Source organism: Balaenoptera borealis (genome assembly GCF_965194805.1).
Source record: "Balaenoptera borealis genome assembly, chromosome: 16".
In the NCBI taxonomy this organism is placed as follows: domain Eukaryota; kingdom Metazoa; phylum Chordata; class Mammalia; order Artiodactyla; family Balaenopteridae; genus Balaenoptera; species Balaenoptera borealis.
In genome coordinates this window covers 4,822,292-4,847,474 of record NC_138872.1, presented here as the reverse complement: position 1 = coordinate 4,847,474, position 25,183 = coordinate 4,822,292, and the positions used below count along the sequence as shown (strand labels likewise).

Below are 25,183 nucleotides of genomic sequence, written 5' to 3'. Positions count from 1 at the left end.
TGAGAAAGACATGTCTGTGGTTTAAGCCACCCAGGCTGTGGTGTTCGTTACAGCAGCCTGAAATGACTAAGATGCGCAGCTTGTACTCACCCCGGGGCCTTTGCACTGGCAGTTCCCTGGCCCAGGAATGCTCTTTTGGGACCTTCCAGCTCATTCTCATCCTTCAGCTCAGTGTCACCTCTTTAGTGAGAACTTCCCTGTGACCCTGTTGCAACTTGGGCCCTCCAGTGCCCCCCAGGGCCTGCTGCCCCCCTTCACTGCCTCCACAGGGAACAGTGGGGGTCTGGTCACTACCTTCCCAGCACTGACCGCTGTTAGTGCAGATCAGGGCACCTGGGGATCACAGGCCTCCTCAGCTGACTGTGAGCTCAGGGAGGGCTGGGACACCTCTGCTGGGCCTGGTGCCACACCTGCCAGACTCATGCACAAACACTGACCACCAGGACCAGCTCCATAAACTGCGGGGCCCAGCGCTATGGAAAAAGCAGGGCCCTTGTTCAGAAAGCATTAAGAATTTAAAGACAGCAAGAGCAGAGCACTACAGCCCGCATGGGGCTCTGTGTGAATGCCCACAGCCGCGCCCTCTTGCAGATCAGTGTGTTAAAGGGCCGTGGCCTTAGGAAGGCAACGCAGGGCCTTGGAGTCACATTGCGTGACCTAACCACGCACGTGTGTCACTTTCCTGCTGAAGGCCTCTGCCGGGGGAGCTTCTCCACCCCCAGCACACACCTGTTCTTCAGCCCCCTGTGCCGAGGCTCCTTAAAGGCAGGGACCGTGGCCGGCGTGCCCCGTGGCTGGAGCCCAGGCTGGACCAGACAGATCCAGGCTGGAATCCGGGTTAGGTGGCTTTGGGTGAGAGGCTGGTGCTTCACCTCCAGACGCTCGGTTTCCTCATCTGTTCAGAGGCTTGCCATGCAGAAAGAGGTAACACAGGTGAAGTGTTTACTTCAGGTGTCTGACACGTAGGAAAGTCTCAGTCCACGTGTGTGATTCTTGTTGCAACGCAGAACGCGAAACGCCGGGCTGTGACGCGACGCCCTGGCTAAGGGTCCCCCAGTCTCCTCGGCACGGACGGGGCCACCTGCAGAGCGCTGCCTCCTTGTTTTCCACCAGCCCCCGCAGGAGCCAGGACCCCCAGTCCTGGGGTCCCTGCTTGCGTGTTCGTGGGCACCTCTGTTTCCTCTTCCCCAGCCTGGGGCTAATGCAGCCGCATCAGTCATTCCCGGCGCGGGGCGTGAGCACAGACGACAGGATGGCGGAGAGCTGAGCACCGGGCCTGCCGCGGCGGGCTGTAGCCACGCTCACGCTCTATGAATATTTTTATGAGCAGAGGAGGGCAAGGGGCATTTCTATTCAGTCCTGCTCTCCCTGAGGTTAATGAGTTCAGGTTGATTTTCTGAATCCTGAAAAGAAATTTTAGTGTATGCAATTAGCAAGAATCTACACCAAACCCCGGGTCAGGTGTGGGAGAGAATAAAACCGATTGTGCCCCGGAGGGGTTCACTGCCTGGCCTGGGAGTGGAGGTGGGTGCCCAGGACGGGGGCGGGTGCTGTGCTGGGTGGGTGGGGGGGTGGGTACAGACGGTGTTCACATCATTTCAGGGATGAAATGTCACAAAAAACCCCGACACGACGGTGCGGGGGATGAAGAGGAAAACCAGCGAGGAGGGGTCCCCCGGCCTGCGGGTCCAGGGAAGTTTTGGGAAGTGACACGTGGGTAATAAGTTGAGGCTAAGGGAGCGGCACGTGCAAAGGCCCTGAGGACAGGCAAGGAGAAGACAGAGAGCAGCTCTGCCTGCAGAGTGGGTGGGGTCCACAGGTGGGGGACTCTGCCTGGGCGGAGCAGGCTCTGGGGCTCGGGCAGGGGCGGCCATATCCCGAGGCACAGAAGCCCTGGAGTTGCTCCGAGCAGGTGCAACTGAGGGAGCACAGGACTTGCAGGGGAGAGAGGGGTGGAGGAGCAGGAGACCCCTCCGGGCAAGGATGGGCAAGGCCGTGCACGGGGTGGGCGGCCGGGGAGCGGGGGCAGGGGCTTCTTACGAGCGGCACTGAGGAGGCGTCGTTAATAAGACTCGGATCTACTGTTGCGTGAAACAAGTGGGCTCTCCAAACCGTGTGAAAAACAAAAGTCACTGTGAACTTGCGTGTGTGTATTACTAGGTCTGAACTCACAGATCTGGTCACAGGGGCCCTCTGAGGAGTGGGACTGCAGGAGAGAGTTTGAGGAGAGTTGAAGAGCGTTTCAGATTTACAGAAAAGTCGGGAAGATAGTACAGAGAGTCCCCGTCTACACCAGCCCCATTCCCGTTATTAGCATTTTACATGAGTGCGGTACACTTATAACATTAAGCAACCAATCTTAGTACATCATTATTAACTAAAGTCCATACTTGATTCGGATTTTCTTCATTTTTACCTAATGTCCCTTTTCTGAGAAACATGATTTTAAATTAAATTTAAAAACTAAAATTCAGTTCAGTTATTAGAACACTTTTAGGTTTTGGAACAACTTGGGTAAGTGCGTGCATGTCTTTTTCAACTGTAAATTTTATAAAACCTAAATACATAGCGAGTATTTCTTTTTATACTTTAAAAAAATTTTTGGCTGCGTTGGGTCTGTGTTGTGGTGCGCGGGCTTCTCACTGCGGTGGCTTCTCTTGTTGTGGAGCACGGGCCCTAGGCGCACGGGCTTCACTAGTTGCGGTGCATGGACTCAGTAGTTGTGGTGCAGGGGCTTAGTTGCTCCGCAGCATGTGGGATCTTCCCGGACCAGGGATCGAACCCGTGTCCCCTGCATTGGCAGGTGGATTCTTAACCACTGTGCCACCAGGGAAGGCCGTATCGAGTATTTCTGATGGAAATTTTGTGTCCAAAATGGGATGTGCTGTCACACCAGATTTCGAGTATTATTGCACATTATTTCAAAAATAATGCGAACTCGCTCAGTAATTTTAAAATATTGATTGTGTGTGGCCATATTTTGGATCTCTTGGGTTAAATAAGTTTACCATTAAATATGAATCAAAATGTATAATTATATAATTTCACTTCATTCTTTTTACCTTTTAAAAGTGTGGCTACTAGAAAACTGAAAATTACCTATGTGGCTGGTGCTGATTTGAGGGGCAGAAGCCTGTGAAAAGACAGAGGAGGGGTATTTGGAGAGGAAGGAGGGGTGTCAGAGCGGGAAGGCTGGGCGGGCCGGGCCTGGGGGCTGGGTTCACTGGGCCTCCAGGAAGCTGGCAGGGGGGAGGGGGGAGGAGGGGAGGGGGGAGGAGGGGAGGGGGGAGGAGGGGAGGGGGGAGGGGGAGGGAGAAGGGTTAGGAGAGGGGAGGGGGAGGAGGGGAGGAGGGGAGGGGGGAGGGGGGAGGAGGGGAGGAGGGGAGGGGGTGGGTCCAGGAGGAGCCCAGTGGAGGCCTAGATGCCCTGGAGAAGGAGGGGGGCGGGGGCCAGTGTGGGGACGCCCCTGAGGGGGGTTGTAGGATCTCGGTGGGGACACCGGAGGGCTGGCCAGCAGTGCCGAGGTCTAGGGGGCCTTTTGAGGACAGAACAGGGGAACTGGGGTACGGTGCCGGGCCAGCGTGAGATCCGATGGTCACAGTCCCTCCAAAACCGCCTGGCGTGGCGTGCAGACAGCGGGACTGATTCCGGGCTGCGGGGTGGGGCCGGCGTGAGAGCGGCTTGGGTGGAGGCTGGTGGAGGCATCTGGGGCGCCGAGGCTCCGTGTCCAGCTCAGGGCAACCTGGACGCCCCACTTCACGGGGTAGGACGCTGGACCCGCCGTGCCTCACTGTGTTAGGTCCCGGGGGTGTCACGCGGCCCCCCACTCTGGGGGCTTAAGCGACAGAAATGGATTCTCTCACGCTCTGGAGGCTGGACGTCCCAGATGGAGGGACAGCAGATGTTGCAGGGTCGGTTCCTTCTGAGGCCCCTCTCCTCGGCTTGCGGACAGTGGTCTTCCCCTGTGTCCTCACATCGTTTCCCTGTAAGTGAGCCTTCATCCACGTTTCCCCTTTTTATGAGGACACCGGTCATACTGGATCAGGGTTCCTCCTAATGACCTCATCTTAACTCCATCACTCTGTAAAGGCCCTTTCCATAAAGAAGGTAACATTCTGAGGTACTGGGGGTTAGGACTTCATTATACAAATCCTGGGGTGGGGATACAGTTCAACCCATAACACTTGCCGCGGCTCACCCCGCGTTACTAAGAAGTGTGGCAGAGAAGCAGAATTCCCTTTAGTTCCCCTCAACATCCTTCCCTCTTCCCAGCTGTAACGATTATTATTAGTATCTTTCCAGACCTTTTTTATGGAGGAATATACATAAATATGCATTGTAGGTGGGTGGGTGGCAGACTGTTTTTAGAATAAAATTTAAATCCCCTTTACAGTGAAAAACTTAGCTAATGAAAATTATGTTTCAAAATAGATGGAGGCGTTCTTTGTGCTAAATATGGTGTTCTTTGTTTCATTTGCAATGGAAAAGTCCCTTGTTTCAAAAAAAAAAAAAATTATTAAGAGGCCTTACAATACAAACCACATTTTCCAACTCAATAGCCTACAAGGTCAGCCAAGCAAAGACAATGTAAACTAGCTTCGAAAGCGTGTTGCTCAATAATGAAATTTGTTCAGGGGGCAGCACGATAATCTGGCCTGGTGTAGGCTGGCTGTGATGCGGCTGAAATTTCAGCCTCCGCAACGCACCCCTTCGGTAACTGGGGACCTGTTAAAGGATGCTTAAGTGAAGCTTCAGATATTGCGTTCCTGACTAACAGGGATGTAATTTCTTGAAGGGAAAAAGGATTCCGTTCACATCCTTGGTTATCCTGAATTGGCCCTTAGGCAAAAGGAAAGGTCATTGGTCAGGTGGAAGCTGATGGGACACACTTGACCAGGAAGAGGGCTTTAAGGGGCCGGCAGGGGTGAAGGAGGAAGTTTAAGGGTGTCCGTTTAAACTGGCCACCCAAGTCCTGTTTGGACATGGAGACCAGCCAAACCCTTTCCTCCCGTCCCTGATAACCTTGGTCTCCACCTGAATGTCAGCCTTCCTGGTGGCAGGTCCTAAGCCCATGCTGCTTCTAGATCATGGTTCCTCCTTCCTCAGGGGCAAAGCCGCTTGTCCGTGGGGGCTCCCCTGACACTCATCATCTCCTGGTGGATGTCATCTGCAGCCACCGGCCACTGCTCTTTCCTCACTGAGGCCCTGGGTCCCACTCTCACATCTCTGCCCCCTTTCTGGAGTCGCACATCCGTCCTGTGTCCACCTGGGAGGCCTGAGTTTCTACCAGGGTGAGGAGAGAGGGGGCGGGCATGCCCTTCCTGTTACTCACACATCACTTCTCCTCCCAAGCCGTGGCCACACCAGCTGCCAGGGAGGCTGGAGACGGCTGCGCCGTCTGCACGACCAAGCGCCCAGTGGAAATAAGGGTTCTAGAGCAGAGAGGAAGGAGGATGGGTATCGGGAGAGACCCCTCCCCCCCCGACAGACCACAGCCCTGGCCATGCCTGCCGTCGCCAAGAGAGATTTTCTCCCACATCAGCCAGCGCCCTCTGCTTTCCCCAGCTCCTGTGCTGCCTGCCTTCTGGCAGCCGTGACCTCGGCCATTTGGTTTCTTAAGGCTCAGTTGCTGGACCCACCTTCACTGACCCCAAGAGCTGCTGGAGGAAAGACCCAGACAGGCGCAGGGACTAGCGCTGCCCCTGGACAGGCCCGTGGCTCCTTCTTAATCAGCTCTGTTCCCTCCCCCTGGCGGCCCTGCCGAGCCTTCGCTGGCCTGGCCCCTACCTCGCCGGCTCCGGGGGTGACAGCCCTGCTCCCACCCGCATCCCCGAGACAGCGAGCTCCCACATCCTCAGAGCGTGTGACCTGGGAGTGTGGGGTCCTCCTGTGCTCCAGAGCCCCCCTTCCCCTGGCCCAGACCCCCCTCTCTAGCTCCTCTTCCAAGCTCCGTCCCCTCTCTCTTCTGGGATCTTCGACCTCCTTTCTCTGGCCTCAGACAGAGTTAAGCCTTCTCGACTCCCTCTCTCACCCCCTTGGCTTCACGTCACCAACAGGCTCTGTTCTCCCATTCATTCTTTCAACAAATATTGTGTGTGTGCGCCTACTTTGGACCAGGCATTTCCATCTCACACAAAGATTTTTTTTTAAAAATCTAATATTTCAGCTTTTTTTTTTTTTTTTTAAGTATTTATTTATTTATTTATGGCTGTGTTGGCTCTTCGTTTCTGTGCGAGGGCTTTCTCTAGTTGCGGCAAGCGGGGGCCGCTCTTCATCGCGGTGCGCAGGCCTCTCACTATCGCGGCCTCTCTTGTTGCGGAGCACAAGCTCCAGACGCGCAGGCTCAGTAGTTGTGGCTCATGGGCCTAGTTGCTCCGCGGCATGTGGGATCTTCCCAGACCAGGGTTCGAACCCGTGTCCCCTGCATTGGCAGGCAGATTCTTAACCACTGCGCCACCAGGGAAGCCCTATTTTAGCTTTTAAATGAAAGGATAGGATAGATAGGCTAGGACATGTTACACGTAACATCTTTTAAATAAAGATGGCTGTCAAAGGGAGATTGGTATCACGTGGATCTGAGTGTGTCCCTCCTGGGCTGGACTCCAAGCTCCCCACTGGCCTCAGGATGGAGCCCGAGCTCTGGGCCAGGCTGGAGGCCACCGCTACGTGCCCTTGTCCGGCTGTCCACCTCCTACCCAGCCTTGTGGGACACAGACAGCACTTCCTTCTTGTAGAGTGAACAACCCCGCAACAGTACATGGCACCCCGACCACCAGAGTCTCCATCCCCCCTCCCCAGGTCCCTTCATCCCCCTCATATCAGACCACACATCCGGGAGTCATCTCTTTATCCCCTGTTTTGGGTTGAATTGTGTCCCCCTCGAAAGATACAATCAAGTCCTAACTAACTCCCGGTACCTGTGAATGTGGTATTGGAAATCGGGTTTTCCCAGAGGCGATCAATGAGGTCATCCTGGCTGAGGGTGGGCCCAGATCCAGTGACTGGTGTCCTTAGAAGAAGAGAGAAATTTGGACACAGACACAGAAGACACAGGGAAGAATGCTGTACAGATGGGGCAGAGACCGGAGGGAGGCGGCCACAAGCCAAGGACACCGGGAGCCGCCAGAAGCTGGAAGGGGCAGGGAGGAGGCTCCCCTAAGCCTTCAGAGGGAGCGTGGCTCTGCCGATATACTGACCTTGGACTTCTGGCCTCTGGAACTATGAAAGGATAGATTTCTGTTGTTTTAAGCCCCTAGTTTGTGGTGTTTTGTGTGGCAGCCCCAGGAAGCTCCTACAGTGCCCACGTCCAGTCCACGGACAGGTCCTGACCCTCCTGGCTCCACGCATACCTGGAAATAGTCCCACCTCTCCCCATCTCCACCAGTGCACCCCAGCCTTCACCACTGCCTCCCATCCTCCACTCGGCAGCCAGAGAGCCTTTTGAACCCCCAGACCTGCCCCTGGCTTCCCAAAGCCCTTCAGCTTGACCACAGCCTCCCCCGAGGTCTTCAGGCGCCCCGTGAGCTGGCCTGCCCACCTCTCTGGCTCTCCATCGCTCTCTCCTGCCCCAGACATTCTGATTTTCCTTCAGTTTCTTACACGGGACAAAGCGCCTTCTCTCTTAGGGTCTCTGCACCTGCTGAGCCCCTACTCAGGTTCCTTTCGTCCCGATCGTCACACGGCTGCTCCTTTTCATCTTTTAGGAGCGAGCTTCAGTGTCACCTCCTTGGAGGGACCTTCCAGGGACACCTCATCTGGCAACCCCACCTTCCCAGTCACTATCTTTTCTTCTTTTCATAGCGCTATCGCCCTGAGTCGTTTTCTCGTTTGTTTGTTTTCTTATTTATTGTCTGTGCTCCCCCAACCCTCCCACCCGATTAGATGCCAGCCCCACGAGGGCCATGCCAGGCCCCTTTTGTTCCTTACTGTGTCCCCAGGATGGGGAACAGTGCCTGGCACATTGTTGGCACCCACTGAACGCCCCTTGAAGAACACTGGAATGAACAAGTATTTCCATCATTGAGTTGAAATGATAGGAAGTTATGTAAAAACATAGTAAATGCACGCTCATTCATTTAGTTCTTCTAAATCAGAATTTGGAGGAGAGAGAAGTTTGTCTTTGTATTAATACTTAAGTGGGATAAAAAAAAGAGGAAAAGAGCTTTCTGAGCAAATTATCTGTGTAGACAGGGAATATGTTTCACCCTCTTAATAATGAACTCCAGCAGCTCTGGCCTCAAACACTCTGAGAAGCTCTCTGGCGACGAATACGCAAATTCCAAGTGATTCCATGTTCCGCTGAAGCCCTTACAGGATTCTGGAAGCTCAGGATCCTAACCTCTGTTCCCCGGGCCCCTGTCCACGGCAATAATGCATGCCCGGAATGGGACTGGGCTTAGTTCTTTACACGTAACCTGGAACTCTGACTTTTCAGGAAGTCAGGCTGCCCCTAATCACCATCAATGGCAGAAATGGATGCATCTCGGAATTGCCCCAAACAGGCATCTTACAGTCCCTGGAAGCTTGGGGTGGGGTTTACAGGAAAATGCAGCGAGTCGCTCAATCACAAGGTTATTCCCTTTTCTGAGATTTCAATGGTTACTTTAAGTTGACCTCCCCTGCAAAAGGCAGATGAAATGCAAAAGTATTGTAAGACTGTGGAAGAAAAAGTAAGTCCAAACATCAGTTGTAAAAGCCCAGGCACTCTCACCCCCTGGCAAGTTGGTTTTCATTTCAGTACCTGTGGTTTGCTGTTAAGGAAAGTGGAGGGCTTCCCTGGTGGCGCAGTGGTTGAGAATCTGCCTGCCAATGCAGGGGACACGGGTTCGAGCCCTGGTCTGGGAAGATCCCACATGCCGCGGAGCAACTAGGCCAACTAGGCCCGTGAGCTACGATTACTGAGCCTGCGCGTCTGGAGCCTGTGCTCCGCAACAAGAGAGGCCGCGATAGTGAGAGGCCCGCGCACCGCGATGAAGAGTGGCCCCCGCTTGCCACAACTAGAGAGAGCCCTCGCACAGAAACGAAGACCCAACACAGCCATAAATAAATAAATAAATAAAATTTTAAAAAAAGAAAAAAAAAAGGAAAGTGGAGGCCATCAGAACTGGGTTAAAGCTGACGGGCCAAACAGCAGACTTCAGTTTCAAACGATCTAGAAACCACACCCAGCCACCAAAAACACATGTTAAAACAACTCTAATTGTACATTTCAAAGAACAAATAATTTCGTTTTGCTGTGGTCACTGATAATTCCAAACTAAACACATCTATGTCTTGTGCTTTGTTTTTATGCATATTTTGGGGAAAGATTGGTTGGGTGTGAGCTATTGCTTTGCTTCCCTTTTTGTGTATAATTTAATATTAAGCCTTGAGGAGGGCAGCTCAAGTATTGTAGTGCACATTAAGCTCTGGGGAGAGCTATTTGCCCGGCCTGAGACTCATGCCCCAGGTGGAGGGGAGGCACTTTGATTGACAAGTCCTCCAGGATTAGAGCCAGTAAGGGAAGCTTTGCTGTTGGCAGAAAAAGGGAGCTTGGAACCTAGGCAGGCAAACCTAGCACTTGTCCACGGCAGTTTGGCTTCAAGCAGAAGAGGACTTGAGAAGCAGTTGGGGGGCAAAGGCTCCACTTTGGTCCCACTTCATGGGACCAACAGGTAGCACAATGAATCTCCCTGGCATTGGACTCCACCTTCTCTGCTTCCTCTGTGTGATGGGTGGTGGGTCTCCTGGCCCTGGGCTCACTGTGTGGAGAGACTGTCAGTACCTTAGGGCCACCAGGGAGCCGTGAGTTCTGCGCTAACTGGGGCTGGGATCTCACATGCTGTGGATGGTTCCTGAGCAACCAAGAGCCCCCCAGGCTGCAGTCTTTCCAGGCTTCTGCCCCTTCAGAAGCATCCTAGTCCAGTGGCCTCCATCTCCTCAGGTGTGAAATGGTGATAACAGCGGTACCCAAATCGCAAGGCAATCGTGAAGAAATAATACAATGCTCCCACAGTGCTGAACAAAAGCAGGTGCCCAGTGGATGTTGGCTATCGATGATATTGATCCATGCATAGCTATGGTCTGGCCTCAGCCACCCTAGTAGGACTCCAGTTCCCTCTTCTGAAGTCCTGTCTGTTTGACTGGACACAGGGCACCTTGGCATCCCCCTCTCCTTGCAGCAAGGAGGGTACAAGTTCCTGTCTAAATATCTGAATGGTTGGGACACTGCTGTTCCTCACATCAGCACCCAGGACACCTGCCTGCCTAAGAGCATCTCTACTGCCCAGGAGAGATGGTGCCATTGGGGCTGATCCCACTTCTGATACCAGGACCCAGCCCTGCAGCCGGGTCAGGTTTCACAGGCCCCAGCCTCCATCATTTCTCTAACCAACCTCTCCTGCTGAGATCCTAGCAAATGTGCGGGAGTGCAAATCTGGGAGATTTGGGGCAAACTCAGCCCCTTTCCTTGGACTCCCCAGCCCCAGATGGAATGGATCCTATAGGAAGTACAGAAAAAAACATAAAAAGACAAAGGGAGAAATCACCCATAATCCCACCTCTCAGAAATAACCACCCATTTCATATGATTTTGTCTGTATTTTAAAAGATAAGGATGCCCCCCTCCACCATGAAAATATAACTGAGATCAAATGCACATACCCTGGGTTTCTGTTCTAACATTATGCCCAAACTATCTTCCCATCATTCAATGTTTTTTAGATATATAATTTTTTTGTGGGTTCATAATTCCCTCAAATTTTATTTAAGGCACTGCCTAATGGTGAGTATTTAGGTTCTGGTCTCCTGGCCTCCCTTCCCTCCCAGGTGCCTGGGTATGGCTTGGTCCTGTCCCACTCACCTCTCAATTACAGGCTGATCCCATAACTTCTCGAATCTCCTCTTCCCAGAAACACCTGGTACCACCCCACCCAGCAGGGTGGGCCCTGCAGATACAACAGTAGGTGTTATGGGTTCAATTGCATCCTCCAAAGAGATATGTTCAAGTCCTAACCCCCAGTACCTTAGAATGTGACCTTTTTTTTTTCTTTTTTTTTTTAGAAATAGGAATGTTACAGATATAAATAGTTAAGATGAGATCATATTGGGGTAGAACGGGCCCTGACCCAAGATGCCTGGTCTCCTTATAAGAAGAGGAGAAAATAGCCATGGGACAACAGGGGCAGAGACTGCAGTGATGCATTTAAAGTCAAGGAAAGCCGAGGACTGTCAGCAAACCCTAGAAGCTACGAGAGGCAAGGAAGGATCCTCCTCTACAGGTTTCAGAGAAAGCATGGCCCTGTTGACACCTGGATTTCAGACTTCCGGAACTGTGAGACAATAAGTTTCTGTTGTTTTAAGGCACCTAGTTTGTGGTACCTTGTACAGTAGCCTTAGGACACAAATACAGACTTACTGAAATGCATGACAGTGACCCACCCACCAGATGGGCACTTTGGATACATTACCAGACAAAGGCAACCCAAGCTCCCGCACGCCTTTGGAAGCAGGGACTTGGGCTTCTGACTCCCTTTTCTTACTCTGTGCCCCATCCTCCTCTGACTGTGTCACCACCCTTTCTGACCCTTCCTCTCCGGCCACACTCCTGATGTCCCAGAATGCCTTGCAGCCGCCCCTAAGAAGGGTCGTATAGGATAATCCCAAGATTGGACCCTGCAGTGTCCTGTCACCTTAATAATGATGTGAGTGGGACTTCCCTGGTGGCGCAATGGTTAAGAGTCCGCCTGCCAATGCAGGGGACACGGGTTCGAGCCCTGGTCCTGGAAGTTCCCACGTGCCGCAGAGCAACTAGGCCCACGAGCCACAACTGCTGAGCCCACGTGCCGCAACTACTGAAGCCCGTGCGCCTAGAGGCCGTGCTCCGCAACAAGAGAAGCCGCCGCAATGAGAAGCCCGCCCACTGCAACGAAGAGTAGCCCCTGCTCGCCGCAACTAGAGAAAGCTCGCTCACAGCAACGAAGACCCAACGCAGCCAAAAATAAATAAATAAATAAATTGATTAATTAAAAAAAATAGAAGAAAATAACGACGTGAGTGACATCACCAAGCCCTTGTTGTGTGCCTAGCACTGTGTTAGACTTTTCACGTGGACAGTAACACCTATTTCTCAGAGCAACCCCTTGGGGTAGACGTCGTTTCACAAAGGAAGAAGGATTAAGTAATTTGCAGTCAGTGGAGCAGCTGGAATTTGAAGGTGGGAAGTTGAATTCCAGAGCCCAGCCAGCTCTGCGGTCTCTGCAGATGGACCATTAGGATCCTTCCCTCTTCAACAACTCTCAGATTAACGTTTAATTGGGGATTTAAAACGCTGCTCTTGTTAGCATGCCTGTGGTCTCTGCGCTGCAATCTTCCCCATTAAGTCGTGTTATGTAAACCACCAGCCCAGATGCCTCCCAGCGCGTGTATCTCCTGGTGCCCAGACTTGGCTCTAAACCCTGGTTCTTTCAAACCAGCAGCAGGGCAGGGAGGTCCTTGCCTGAACTTCGAGCTGAACTGCCCCAGGAGGGGCCCACAAATCTCAGCCCCTGGGCTTGCCGGCTGGATGACCTTGGGTGTGTGGTCTTGCTTTTGTCTTCTGTAAAATGGTGCCCATGGCATGGGAGGTTGCAAGAATCAAACGGGGTATCACTGATGCTGTGCTTAGCACAGCGCTTGGGCTGTGTCTCTCCCTCTGAGGAAAGTCAGTTTCTCTCTCACACACAGACCCCATATATGGTCATTTATGGTAAGCATATCTGGCCATCTATTCTCCTCCTGGGTAAAAAAATGCACATTTAGCTTAAAACCCATGTGCCTCTGCACGTTTCAATGGCGTAAACATGAAAGAAACGAGGAACAATGAGTAAATTCTCTTTTAGGAAGCTTCGGTGGACAAACAGCAAGCTGGGAAAAACTGCAACATATACAGGAGACAGCTACTCCTCTCTACATAAAGAGCACTGACAAATCAATAAGAAGAAAAGATTTTTTTTAAGTCTGATATAAAAATGGGCAAAGGATACGACCAGACATCTCACAGGAAAATCAATGAAAGGGGTAAGACAGATAAGACGTTCCTCTTTGCTCATAATTAAAGGAATGCGAGTCTAAACAACCAAGCATTGCCACTGGTGAGATTTTTAAAGAACGATCATGACCAGGGTTGGCAAGGATGTGGGAAATGGGCGCTCTCATAGGCCATCCATGGGGGGTGTTGACTGTGCAACCCGTTCGGAAGGAAGGCTGGTAGAAGAATTTGACACACACATTTTGCTGCAGCAATTCCATGGCTAAGAATTTATACCCAAATCTGCAGGGGAAGGGGAGGCTAGGGGAGGCTAGGGGAGGCTAGGGGCAGGGAACGGTGTTCTAAGCTGAAGGAACAGCATGTGTGTGTGTGGAGACTGTGGTGGAAAGGGGTGTGGCTGGATGGACAGGCGGACACAGTGTGACTGTGTCCTGGTCACAGAAGGTGGCTGGTGACATCTTCTCTGAGGAGGAAGAAAGCTTGTCTGTGAAGTGTGTGGGGATGAGGGTCACATGGGGACCAAGGAGCGCTGGCAGGGGCTCACAGGAGGAGGCCGGGGTGTGAACACCACTGAGCTGGACGGAGGCTCTGGCTGGGACTGAGTCCCATAAAACATAAGTGACTCTAGTTGGTGGACTTTCTTACCTCCTACATCTTGATAGAATGTAAGTGTTTTAAATCGCAAAATGCCCCTGAGGGTGGCTGACCGCCTCGATTAGATGCTAATGGTGGTGGTGAGGAGAAGAGACCAGGAAAAATGAGCCAGAGTAATGACCTAGAGGAGGTGTCTGGGGAGAGGCTGTGCGTCCCACCCTGCTCCTCCTCCCGGGGATGCTGTAAGATGGGGACCAGGGCAGAGCCTGCCGCAAGTGCTGAAGCAGGGGCGGCACTGAGCCCGGGATGGTTGGACAACTTGAGTGCTGGTGAGTGTAGCCTATCACCATTACCAGTATCCTTACTGGGCACTCAATTTTGAGGGGGGGGGTCTATGGGGGCCCAAAATGACAGTTGAAAGCCCATGTCCTGTACTAGGAGGTTGGTGGGACTCCTTAGAATCAGAGGCTTTCGGGGCTAGAAGCAAATCCAGGCAACTCCCTAGCCAGTGCTACCCACCATCATCCCGTTCGATTCCAGTGGTGAGGAACTCACTACTTCTCAGTGAGGCATCCCCTGCCCCTCCGCACCCTGAGGGAAGCCCTTCAGGGGACCCTCCATCGCCCTTGACATAATGTCCGACTCCTTCCGAGGCCCCATGGCCCTCGACGATTGAGCCCCTGCTAACCTCTGACCTCGTCCACACTGTGCACCTTCACTCCCTCCTCACCAGCCTCAGCGGCCTTCTCTCTGGTCCCTGAACATGTGGCTGTTTTCTTTCGCATCCAGGCACATGCTCGTTCCTCTCCCTGGATGTTCCTCCTCTTCCTCCTTCTCCTCTAGTTAAACCGCCCTCTTTTTTTTTCAAGTTTCAGCTCTTTCACCTTTTCAGGGAGGCCTTCCGTAACCTCCCAGCCCAGGCTAGATGCCCCGGACCTGCTCTGTACAGTGCTCGTCACTCTCGTATTGTTATTACTTGCTCGCTGGAGATTTCATTGTCTGTTTGACTCCGACTTCCACAAGGGCAGGAGCTGCCCCATTTGTTCCTCGGTCCTCAGCATCTCCCCCCAGTGAGTGGCGCATACACAGCAAGGCCCCCAAAACGCATTCTCTGATCGGAAACTCACCTGGGCCCCCTCTCTGCTAGACAGGTCCGACCCCAGCAGTGAGGGCGGCCACCCTTCCCATTTCACAGGTCAGGAAACTGAGGCTGACAGCTGGGGCTGGAGGAGGGTTATAGGAGATGGTGTACAAGGAGGGCTGACCCTGGTTCGCTGAATAGGAACAGTTGCTAATTTTGCTGCTGTTGTCGGTATCATTAGACTAGCCATGGTGTTCTTGAGGACACACGGAACATCAGAGTGGGAAGAAATTACAGCACCCACCAAAAGGAGATGGCCAGGAAGTGAGGCACCCAAGCTCAAGTTGAACTGGCGCCTGGCTGAGAGCCCTGACCTGCCTCTTTCTTCTCCGGGTCTGGAGAGTCGAGTGCAGGGTCCAGCTCTCAGCACTAACAGCAGGGAGGGGTCACAAGGTTCTTGGTGTCCAGTGCTGACCACACGACATCTCATTTAACCCTTCGATCATCCCTTGAGGGTGGAGCTATCACCATTCTCAACTCACTGATGGGGACATAGGTGACAAAGCTAAAATGGGACCCAGGTCTGTTCAGTTCCCAAGATGCTGCTCTCAAGCTCTCCGTAGCAGACAAGACATGTGTTAGATTCGGCCGAGACCAGGCAACCTCCCGTTGCACAGGTGGAGGTCCTGGGTGGGCACCAGCCCTGCCCCCCCGGTGTCCCAATGCCCAATGGACTGGTTGCCCTTCCCGCTGGGAGGCCCGACATTCTCTGGGACATCCCGTTCACCATGACACCTGCACTCCCGGCTCCAGGGTCGGGGGCGGGCTCTGCACAAAGGGCTTCTGAAAGCCATTCTGGTTTGAGGGACAATCACACCAACACCCCTGGCCACAACTCATGGCCACCTCCGGCGCCAACTTCAGAATTCAGTTCCTTCCCTACAGTCCCCCCAGCTCAGCTCAGATGCCCTCAAGTTCAGAGGCTGACTTTGGCAGTGAAGCACTGTATCTTGGAAGTCTTACCAGGGGCTCATTCTGGCTTACAGTTTTCATGAACATAGTGAACTTCCAATACATTTCCCAAATACTTCTTCACATGTAGCTTCTTACTAGTTTGCCATCCAGATGGTTTGGAAATCAAGGAAGCTGCTCTATTAGCCTTGAGTTGGTTGTTTTGAATTTGGAGATTCCAGCCTCGGTCAGAACATAAGTGAAACAGCTGGCCATGATGATCTGTCTACAACGTGAGCCTCGCAAAGCGGCAAGGGGCAGATTCTGTTCAAAATTCCTCTTTGTTTTAAATAACGAATACAATTACCGATCTCTTTTCACCTTTGATTTTTCAGACGAGTGTACTTAAGTTAATTTTCTCCCCAGTTTTTACTCTTGGTTTTGAAACAGAGCGCCCACATCAACAACTAATTTATTATGGAATGGCCCGTGATTTTGTTCTAGTTAATCTGTCTCTAAATGATAACTTGCCATTGCAAAGTATATGGCTAGAGATAAAAGCAGGACTGAAATTAGAAAAAAAAAATACAAATGAGAGAAAAAAAAGAAGCTGTGGTTTTTCATTTTCTCCCTCAAGCATAAATTGTTGAGTAAGGAGATTTTTAAAAGCCAGAAATTGCTGAGGAGTGAACCAAAGCTGGAAGCCACTGCACTGGCACAAGACACATCTGGCGTTGCAGGGTTTTGAGGAGGGTTTGCTCCAGCGGGTAACTAACCACGCTTACCCACAGTCTAGCTCCTGTTATCCCCAGGGAGGACATTTTCAGAGACAAGAGGGAGAGAGGACAAATGGGAAAAATCAACATCCAAATTAGAAACTACCTAGATTGTGTTGTTTTTCTTGGGCCAACTGTGCCTTTGATTTCCTGATTGCTCAGAGCAAGAATAACAAAATCCATCCGACCCGGTGATTTTGACAGATTCATCTCAAAAGCTACCAGTTGAATTTGATCTGCCCATACCAGTGAGTCTCAACCGGGGACAACTGTGGCCCCCAGGGGACATCTGGCAGTGTTTGGGGACATTTTTGGTTGTCCTAACTGGGGGGTGTGGCTACTGGCATGTGGTAGGTGGACCCAGGGATACTGCCACACCTCCTGCAGTGCACGGGACGGCGCCCAGCAGAGAAGGATCTGGACCACAACATCAGCAGCGCCGAGGCTGAGAAACCCTGGGGTGCGTGTGTGTGTGTGTGTGTGTGTGTGTGTGTGTGTGTCAAGGTGAGTTCCCGCGCTGGGGCTGTTGGTGTGCCTACACTAAAGTTTTTGAACCTGGAGACGTGAAGTTCAGGCTTCCCTCAGCTCAGGTACCCAAATTATCTAAGTATCTGAAGGATTAACGGGGTTCTGTTTCCTTTCGCTAAAGCACAAAGATCCTCTTGCCTGGTGATACAGCCAGTGGTGAAAAGGACTTTTGAAAAAGGGTTCAGTGGAAAATGGTTCCTGGCTTAGAGCAGGGAACTTTGAAGGCAGCCCGCATGGGCCCGGCGCCCTTCCTAGCGTCTGGGTCTGAATCACGGGCTCCACAATGGCCTCCTGCGCTCGCCTGGGCCCGCCGGGCGCTCCTGGCTTCTCTCCTGTGGAATCTGTCTGACTTGCGGTGGTGAAAGGTCGCCAAGGAGCAAAGCAGCAGGACTCCGGAGAACTGAGCCGCGAGGCTACACTTGCAGTGATTTTATTGGCATGACAGAAGCTCGGGGCTTGCCAAGGACAACAGCGCTGCGTGGTGACCAAGACTGCAGGTTTCTGGGGTAATCTATCCTACTGCGCTGGACTGTCCCATTCCCACGGGATGGAACAGCCGGGGAGGAGGCGGAGGAGAGATGAAGACACAGCATCCCCCTTCTCCCCTTCCCAGCTCTGTGCCCAAAAGGAAAGTACACAGACTCTTTTCTCAGCCACCCCCTCCTCGCCCCCTTCCTTCCACTCTTACTGTCCTGGCACAGAGCTGCCGTGGCCTATTTTTGCTCTGAGGGAGGACTCCATGACGGTGGACGGCTGTGTGACCTCTCACCCCAGCCCTGAGATAAATGTCCCCTTTTGGTGGATGTATCTGCAGCTCTTCAAACTGCTAACACACCTTCCCTCCACTTTCCTTCAGACCCCGTTCATCTCTTCTTCAAATATCTTGCTTAGAAATTCGGGGCTGATTGCAGAGCTCCTGCAGGGAGACCTGACTTTGCTCCTTGCCTGTAAGTGGAGTAAAGCGTGCTTGGCTGTACCTGCGGAGCATGTCTTCCTGCAGGACCTGACGCCTCAGGGCCAGGAAGCAGGTGCTAGGTGCTTCTCCTGCTCTCCTTGAAATCCTCACAGTAATCCCAGACAGAGGTGAGGATCTGGTGAGCCCATTTGACAGATGAGAAAGTTGAGTCTAAGAGAGCTGATGGACGTGCCTGCCCAAGGCCACACAGGTTGATATGAAGCTGATCTGGGCTTTGGAACCAGGTGGTCTGACTCCAGGGCCAGAATTCTTAACCCTTCACAAGGTGGGGGTGCTTGGGAGTGAGCCTGGCACACTGTGGTCATCATTGTCATTTTTGCCAATGGTGGCGCACCACGGGCAGCTGGCATTTGCAGACTTTTGTTCATTCCTACGCCCTAAGAAGAGGCAGCGGGACAGCAGTTAGTCCTGGAGATGGCACTTGTCTCCTCTACCAGGGGTCCTGTGGTCCCTTGCCTCCCCGGCCCAGGCCTGCTGGGCACCAGAAGTTAGGGGAGGGCCCAGGGTCACTGTACCCTCCCCTAACTTCTTCCCCAGCTCTGCTGCAGGACATAGCTCTGAATCCCAGCAGGTCTAGGATTCAGTGGGCAAGACCAGATTCTGTAGCCTTGGTCTGAGTGACGTGGAGCTTGTACCTTGCCGAGGGAGTCTCAGTGGGCCTGGGATCCTCCTGAATGTTTTTGGAGGTCCCAGCCACCCCAGGGCCCGGCACCAGGAGCTGCTCCGAGTGCCTGGAGGTCAGCCTGCGGCGGGAGTGCATGTGGTGCCGGAACCGGCTTACCTCACACAGGGCCCAGGAAGAGCCTGGAGGTGAGGCAGGTGCTGGCCGGGTGAGGCTGGAGAAGAGAGCGGAAAGCGCAGAATCGCCAGCCCGGTTCACAGGCGCGTACAGCAGTCCCCAGGAAGCCCCAAGGAACTTCAGACGGCAGCTCCCTCCCTTCCGACCTTAGGCGGCGAGCCGGTGGGGGGAGGGTGGCACCTACCTCCCAAAAGCATCAGGACGCAAGCGTAGGGGAGCATGGCTGCGGGCATCCCGTCGGGGTGGCAGGACGGCCCCCAGGGAGAGGAGGCGTGGGCGCGCGGCCGTCCGGTGGCAGCGGACTCCGGCAGCCCGCTGGGGTCCTGCGAGGAAGTGGCGAGGGTCCTGCGCCCCCCTCGGCGCTCGCACGCGCTCACCTCCCGGGCTGTTGATGGTTGTAAGTCGAGCTGCGCACTCATAGGTCCAAGCTGCCAGAAGAGGTGGAGACAGCCTCGGGCGTTGCGCGCACTGCAGCGCCTCGCGCCCAGCCCTCTGGCGCAGCTCTTCCTGCCATTCAGAACCCCCAGTCGACCCCCCTCCGTGCCCGGGTTCTTGCCTCCCCGCCAGGTCTTTGCAGCGAGCAGGGAGGCCTCCCTCAAACTCTTGTCCGGGACAAGTCAGACGGTGCGGTGCGCTCCTCCAGCCAAAGCGCACCCCTATCCAGGCTGTTTCCTAGAAGGGCGAGGGGGTCAGGGGAAGCTCCTGTACGCCCTCTGGGCCCTCAGACCCCCAAGGCTTCTATTCAGGCCTTACAGATACTCTTGGAAAAGTTGCGTCAACTTGGAGGCCGGCGAGGGCAGGAGCGCAGTGAATGTGGCCGACCTGGGGCGCCCCGCAGCCCACAGCCGCTCCCTGTGATTAGCTCGTCTCGGCTCCAAAGAGCATCTGGGCAAACAGCGTGGAGTAGACCAGGGCGGTTCCCCCCTCCACTCCTTCCCCCCCATTTCCCATCTGAGTGAGTCAGCTGAGGGTGGCAGCTCAGAGGCAAGGCAGCTGGGAGCAGGAGGAGGGGGATGGACGGGACGCCCTCAAACCAGTCACCTCCCCCCCCCCACCCCCGACCCCAGGCCCTGGGCCTCCCCAGGCAGCTCCCCCATGGCAGGCAAGCCTTGAAGAACAGGAGTAGCATCTGGGATGGAGGACTTTCCAAGTTCTTGGATTTATGAATGAAGAAGAGACAGAGAATCACGTGGATTAGAGAAATGTAACTGGATTGTTCCTACGTGCACAGATCATCGGGAGAACGGAAGTAAAGCTGTGTGGGGATGGGGGTGGAGGCCTGAGATGCATAGATCAAGGTGTCTGTTTTCATTGTGTTGTCCTTAACTGGGAGAGGGAGAGAGAGAGAGAGAGAGAGAGAGAGAGAGAGAGAAGGTAGAACCAAGAAAGGAGAGAGAAAGTGAAAAGGGAGAGGGGGAAGAGAGAAAAGGGCAGAGAGAGAGAGACAAAGAGAGAAAGGCGGGGACAAAGGATTAAGGCTGAGAGGAGAGAGAGATGGACAGAAAGGAGAATGGAAAAGGGAGAAAGAATAAGAGAATGAGAAAGAGGGAGGAAGAGGGGGAGAGAATAAGACAGGAGAGATGGAGATTGTCCCCTTGGGGAGGACTTGGGCACGTAGGGACAGGTCCGTGTCCAGGGTGCACGTCCAGGTGGTTGACCTGCCCTCTAAAGGGCTCATAGACCCACCCGCCCACATCAGTGGGCTGCTTGGCCCTGGGGGTTGGTAGACAGCACCCCATCTTTTGATTCCTTAGCAGAAGCTTGGGTGAGGCTCCCAGGGGCCTCTGGAGCCTTTCAATTTCAACTTCAATCCAAGGACCCCCGACTGGGGACCCCCGGGCTGTCCTTAGCTTTCCTCTTCTCCAGAGGCAACAGAATAGCAAAGTGAGGAATGAGGCCACAGCGTGATCTTACACAAATGGAAATGTGAGAGAAACGATCAATTCCCTTCCTGAAAATGACATTTTTTTCTGGTCTCTGTGAATTGCTGAGAACAGCATGAGACTCGAGGTGGCCTTCCTGAAACCGCGATGGCACCAGCTCCCCAGCAGACGGTGGCCGCACGCGCGCCACATGTTAAGTTTCCGTGAAAGGGGTAACTTATGGGCGGGAGGAGAGTTGTGAGGGGTGATTATTTATAATTGCATAATTGTGATTATTTGTGGCAATTACGTGCCTTTAAATTTTCAAAATGTACAATTATGGATACTTTTAAACACTGCATGCTATTCTGTCCATGAGTGTTTGAGGCTGTACTCTCTGGACTTCCTGAATGCGGGCATTTTGCTGTCCCAGGTCGCTGATGGGGCTTTGAGTATTAATGGTTTGGCACGGGGAGGAGGCGTGACATTGATGTCTCAGGTGGGGTTATGATTCAGTACTTTCAGAACCTATTGTGCTGCTATTAGAAATGGGAACTTCCCTGCAAAGCCTGGTGCTCATGTAGTAATTGTTGTATTGGCTTATTTATAAGTAAGAGGAATTTCTGATAATTATTTCGACCTTGGTGTGGGCCAGGTGCTTTAGATGCATATACTTTATATCTGGACAACCTGACGAGAAGTAGAAAGTCTTGTTGGCCCCATTTCACAGAACGAGGAAACTGAGTTCGAGAGGTTGGGCCACTGTCCCAAGGCCAGACAGCTGGAAGGTGGCAGAACTCCTGAGTCCCTGCTTGTGTCTGGGATGCTCTTGTGTCTGCACAGGATGTCCTGTCTGACCGTGCTCTTGGCTTCATTCTGAACCTGGAGATCCTAAACGAGAAAGCCCATTCTATAATAACCGCCATTCTTCGAAGAGGCTTAGGAATGACAGGGAAGTACTATTGCAAAGTGATGCCTAAGTCTTAGCTAAACTCATCTGTTGAGATTGAGAGTTCCAGGTGGTCCCCGCGCCTGCCCAGCCCCACACTACCGGTGGGTGGTGCTTGGAAGGATGGGGGAAGCCGGAAAGGGCCTTCGAGGCCGACTGGAGCTGCTCTCCTGGTTTTACAGGTGAGAAAACAGAAGCACAAGGGCAGATAAGCTCCCTGTTCAGCGCAGATTTTATTCCAAAAAGAAAAAAAAAAAAAAAAAAAGAAAAGCAAAGAAAATGAACAAATAGCAAAGGAGCTGTTACAGTGGAGGATTACTGGACTGAATGTCAATATTATGACATAGAAAATATATATATATATATATGTGTGTGTCATCTTGGGCATGTTACTTAACTTCTTGTCTCATATGTAAAATGGGATAGTAGTAGTATTGTTGGGAAATTATGTGAGATAGTATATGTAATGTAGAGCACTTAGAATGGTATATGGTTCAACCAAAGACTATATATGTGTTTGCTTTCTTCATGGTATTTTATTGTGTATATGCAATATAATTAATTTAGCTAGTTTCCCATTGATCAATGTATAGCATTTTCAATTCCTCTGCTATCCCAATGTTGTTGTCAATATCCTTACATATCCATTACCATTGGCAAAAAAAAAAAAAAAAAGAAAGAAAGAAACATAAAAAAAAAAGAAAAAGAAAATGAACAAATAGTGTTTGAATGAGACTCCCCTCTGGTCACAAGGAGATCAAACAAAAGAGAGAGAAGGAACTGAAGCTAAACTTATTTGGCTTCAAACATAGAAATTTATTTTTAACCAAAAAAGTTATATTGTCCAGACCTCGCATTTTGCTGAAGAAAGGGTGGTTTTCGCTCGATTCCTGACCCCTTTCTTACCTACAGGACCATCACCCGAGAACACTGGAAATGGTAGTAATTATAAGGTTGTTTGGGGGAGAAGCCAATTATTTCTTGAGCCCGGACTCTGCTGGCCGTGAGTCATGTCCGTGGGCATTATCGCGTTTTGGCCTCCAGAGGTGCGCTTTTCTGAGTTGTCAACCGCAGGGCCCCCCCCCCAAGTGGTCAGAGCAGCAGGGGGTATGTGGGGGACACAGGGCGGGCTTTGCTGGAGCCAAGCGCAACCCGTGTGAGGGAGGACCACGAGCCAGATGTCCAGGGTGGGCGGGAGGAGGCCGGCCCTCTGCGCTCTGTGTTTATCTCCCACCCCACCCTCCCCCCAGATCAAAGTCCGGCGGGCCGGGCCGATAGGAGAGCTTTGCAGAATGGGCCTCCTTCTTCCCTCTCCGCCAAGCACCTACCCCCTTGTCCTTGTCCCTCGTCCTTGTCCCTTGTCCCTGTTAAAAACACCACGGGAAGATAAGATCACCCCACGAAATCTTGCTATAAAATGGTCTGTTTCCTCTGCTTGTTATCAAGGGTGTCTGATCAAAGAAGTGGTGCCCGGGCCTGGTTATCTAATAACCAAATAAACATCCAGGCCGGCTTCCCTGGCTGGGAAAGGCAGGCGGGGGCTGCTGGATGAAGTGAGGGGCAGATCAGAGCAGGCTGGACGCCCCCTTGGTGACCGTTCCTGCCTACAGAGCATCACATTTGCTGGCCCTGGAGTCAACCAGCCCCTCACTACCACCTCTGTGTCTCAGATGGGGAAACTGTTCTTGTCCTCTGGGAAAGCCCATGGTCCCAGGGTAACGGACATTCATTTGTCGCCTCTGGTAGTTGCCGTGGTGTCGGTCTTGCCCCCATTGCACTGGTGCATCTCCCTGCCTGCACCCGCCCCCATGCCTCGCACAGGCCTTGTGTGTGATGGGGGCTCACTACGTTTTGTTGAATGAATTAATGAATGAATGATCAAATAAACTATCACAGAGTGAGCACTGGGTCATGTCAGAAGACTTGACTGCAAACCTTAATGCTACCACTTAGCAACTCACGAGGGTTACGGCCAGGGTGAGGGGACCAGGGCTCGAAAGCTGAAGGGGTGCTCGCTGTCAGTCTCTGCAGGTGCAGGGTGAGTGCCTGAAGCCGAGCACCTCCTTACGTTCTGAGCCCTGGGGGCTTCCCTGGCCTCATCTGGTCCCAGCCCTGCAACTCACCCTGTCTCAGTTTCCTCCTCTGTAAAATGGGGATAATGCCCACACGACCCTGTAGGATTAAGAAGACAATGCCCAAGTGGGCACTGGGTGCAGGATCCAGTCTTCTCAGGCCCTGAGACTCCCTGGAGGGAAGTCAAAGTTCACACAGCTGGTGTGAGATGGAGCCTGGATGAGACCTGCTCTGGGGCTTAAGGTCCTGCTCCTCAGCCTGACCCTAACTGCCTGGGTCCTAAATGACTCCTGGTTCACCTGCCCCTGGGGGAGGCAGATTGTGAGAATGCCCTGGGATGCCCAGAAGCTCCTCCCACCAGCTCTCACACCTGTCTCAGTCTTCTTGCCCCCTCAGGCTGTTGTGGGGAGGAAGGGGGCACTGGAGGGCTCAACCCAGCACCTGACACGTAGGTGTTCAGTGAACACATTTTGGATGGTGGGAATGGATGGGTGGGTGGTGGGATGGGTGGATGGGTGGATGGGTGGATGGATGGATGGGTGGGTGGATGGTGGGATGGTGGGATGGGTGGATGGATGGGTGGGTGGTTGGATGGATGGATGGATGGGTGGATGGGTGGATGGGTGGATGGGTGGGTGGATGGGTGGATGGGTGGGTGGGTGGATGGGTGGATGGATGGATGTATAGTTGGATGGGTGGATGGATAGATGGATGGGTGGATGGATGGATGGATAGTTGGATGGGTGGATGGGTGGATGGATGGGTGGATAGATGGGTGGGTGGATGGATTGATGGGTAGAATGACCTACCATTACAGTTGTCATGATTGTTGTTCTGGGTGGTACCCAAGCTGAATGGTTTGTTGATTTTATCCTCTCATTTATTAATTTGTTAGTAATAATTCACTAATCCACTAACTCGCCCTTGGGTTGCTGGTCCCCACACTGTGGAGATACATCATAGTTCCTGCATTCAACGTGTGCTCATTCACCAACGTGGGGCCATATGTTCCCCCATGAGCAGCCGCAAAGCCCAGCATAGTGGGCAGATGCTTCAACTCTTGCCTGAGTGAAGAGCAAACACTTGTTCTCGTGTCACCAGGCTCGCTTGCCTGGGAAGTTTGTCGTCGGTTTTCCTTTGAAATCTCTGGGTCCCCAGCCCAACCAGCATCTCTAACTGATGCCAGGGCTGCTCATGGTTGGCACAAAGTTGATTATTTCTCTCCCAGTATAACATGAACACTGTTCCTAATATACTTTTTGGAAAATACAAAGTAGAAAGAATAAAAATGACGGTCACTCGGAATCTGACCACACGAGGACAAGCCTGGCTGACATTGGGATGTATGATTTTCTTCTCCATTTGTATTTTCCTTTGATGTTGGACAGAGTGCATGTCTTGGTGCCGCCATGCATGAGGCGTGTGAGCTTGGGCAACCTCTCTGAGCCTTTCTGCTCATCTAAAAAGTGAGAATCCTCAGAGAGGTGATTCGGAGGTGATGCAAGTAAGCTGTCAGCGTGGGGCCTGGTGGGTTGTGGTCCTTGGTAAGATGGTGGCCATTTGCATTTGTGGGTGACTCCTGCATGCC

General features: G+C 52.7%; 1 protein-coding gene across 11 annotated transcripts in view; it reads right to left on the bottom strand.

The window, feature by feature from the left end:
• Positions 1 to 24,067, bottom strand: part of APCDD1L (APC down-regulated 1 like) — a 67,601-nt gene extending 43,534 nt beyond the window's left edge. For 3 of the 11 annotated variants that reach the window (XR_014235969.1, XR_014235970.1, XM_082361635.1), the window contains exons 1-3: positions 18,896 to 24,065; positions 6,918 to 7,009; positions 5,333 to 5,432 (exon numbers count right to left, since the gene is read on the bottom strand). Coding sequence is in view for 6 of the 11 variants with exons in the window: in XM_082361635.1 (XP_082217761.1) it covers positions 5,333 to 5,432; positions 6,918 to 7,009; positions 18,896 to 19,130 (427 nt within the window). In the remaining 5 variants the exon portion in view is untranslated. Of the gene's footprint in view, positions 1 to 5,332; positions 5,433 to 6,917; positions 7,010 to 18,895 lie in introns of those variants that run through there. The other 8 variants (XM_082361638.1, XM_082361641.1, XM_082361639.1 and 5 more) reach the window with 8 other exon arrangements.
• Between the last annotated feature and the right edge of the window lie 1,116 nt (positions 24,068 to 25,183).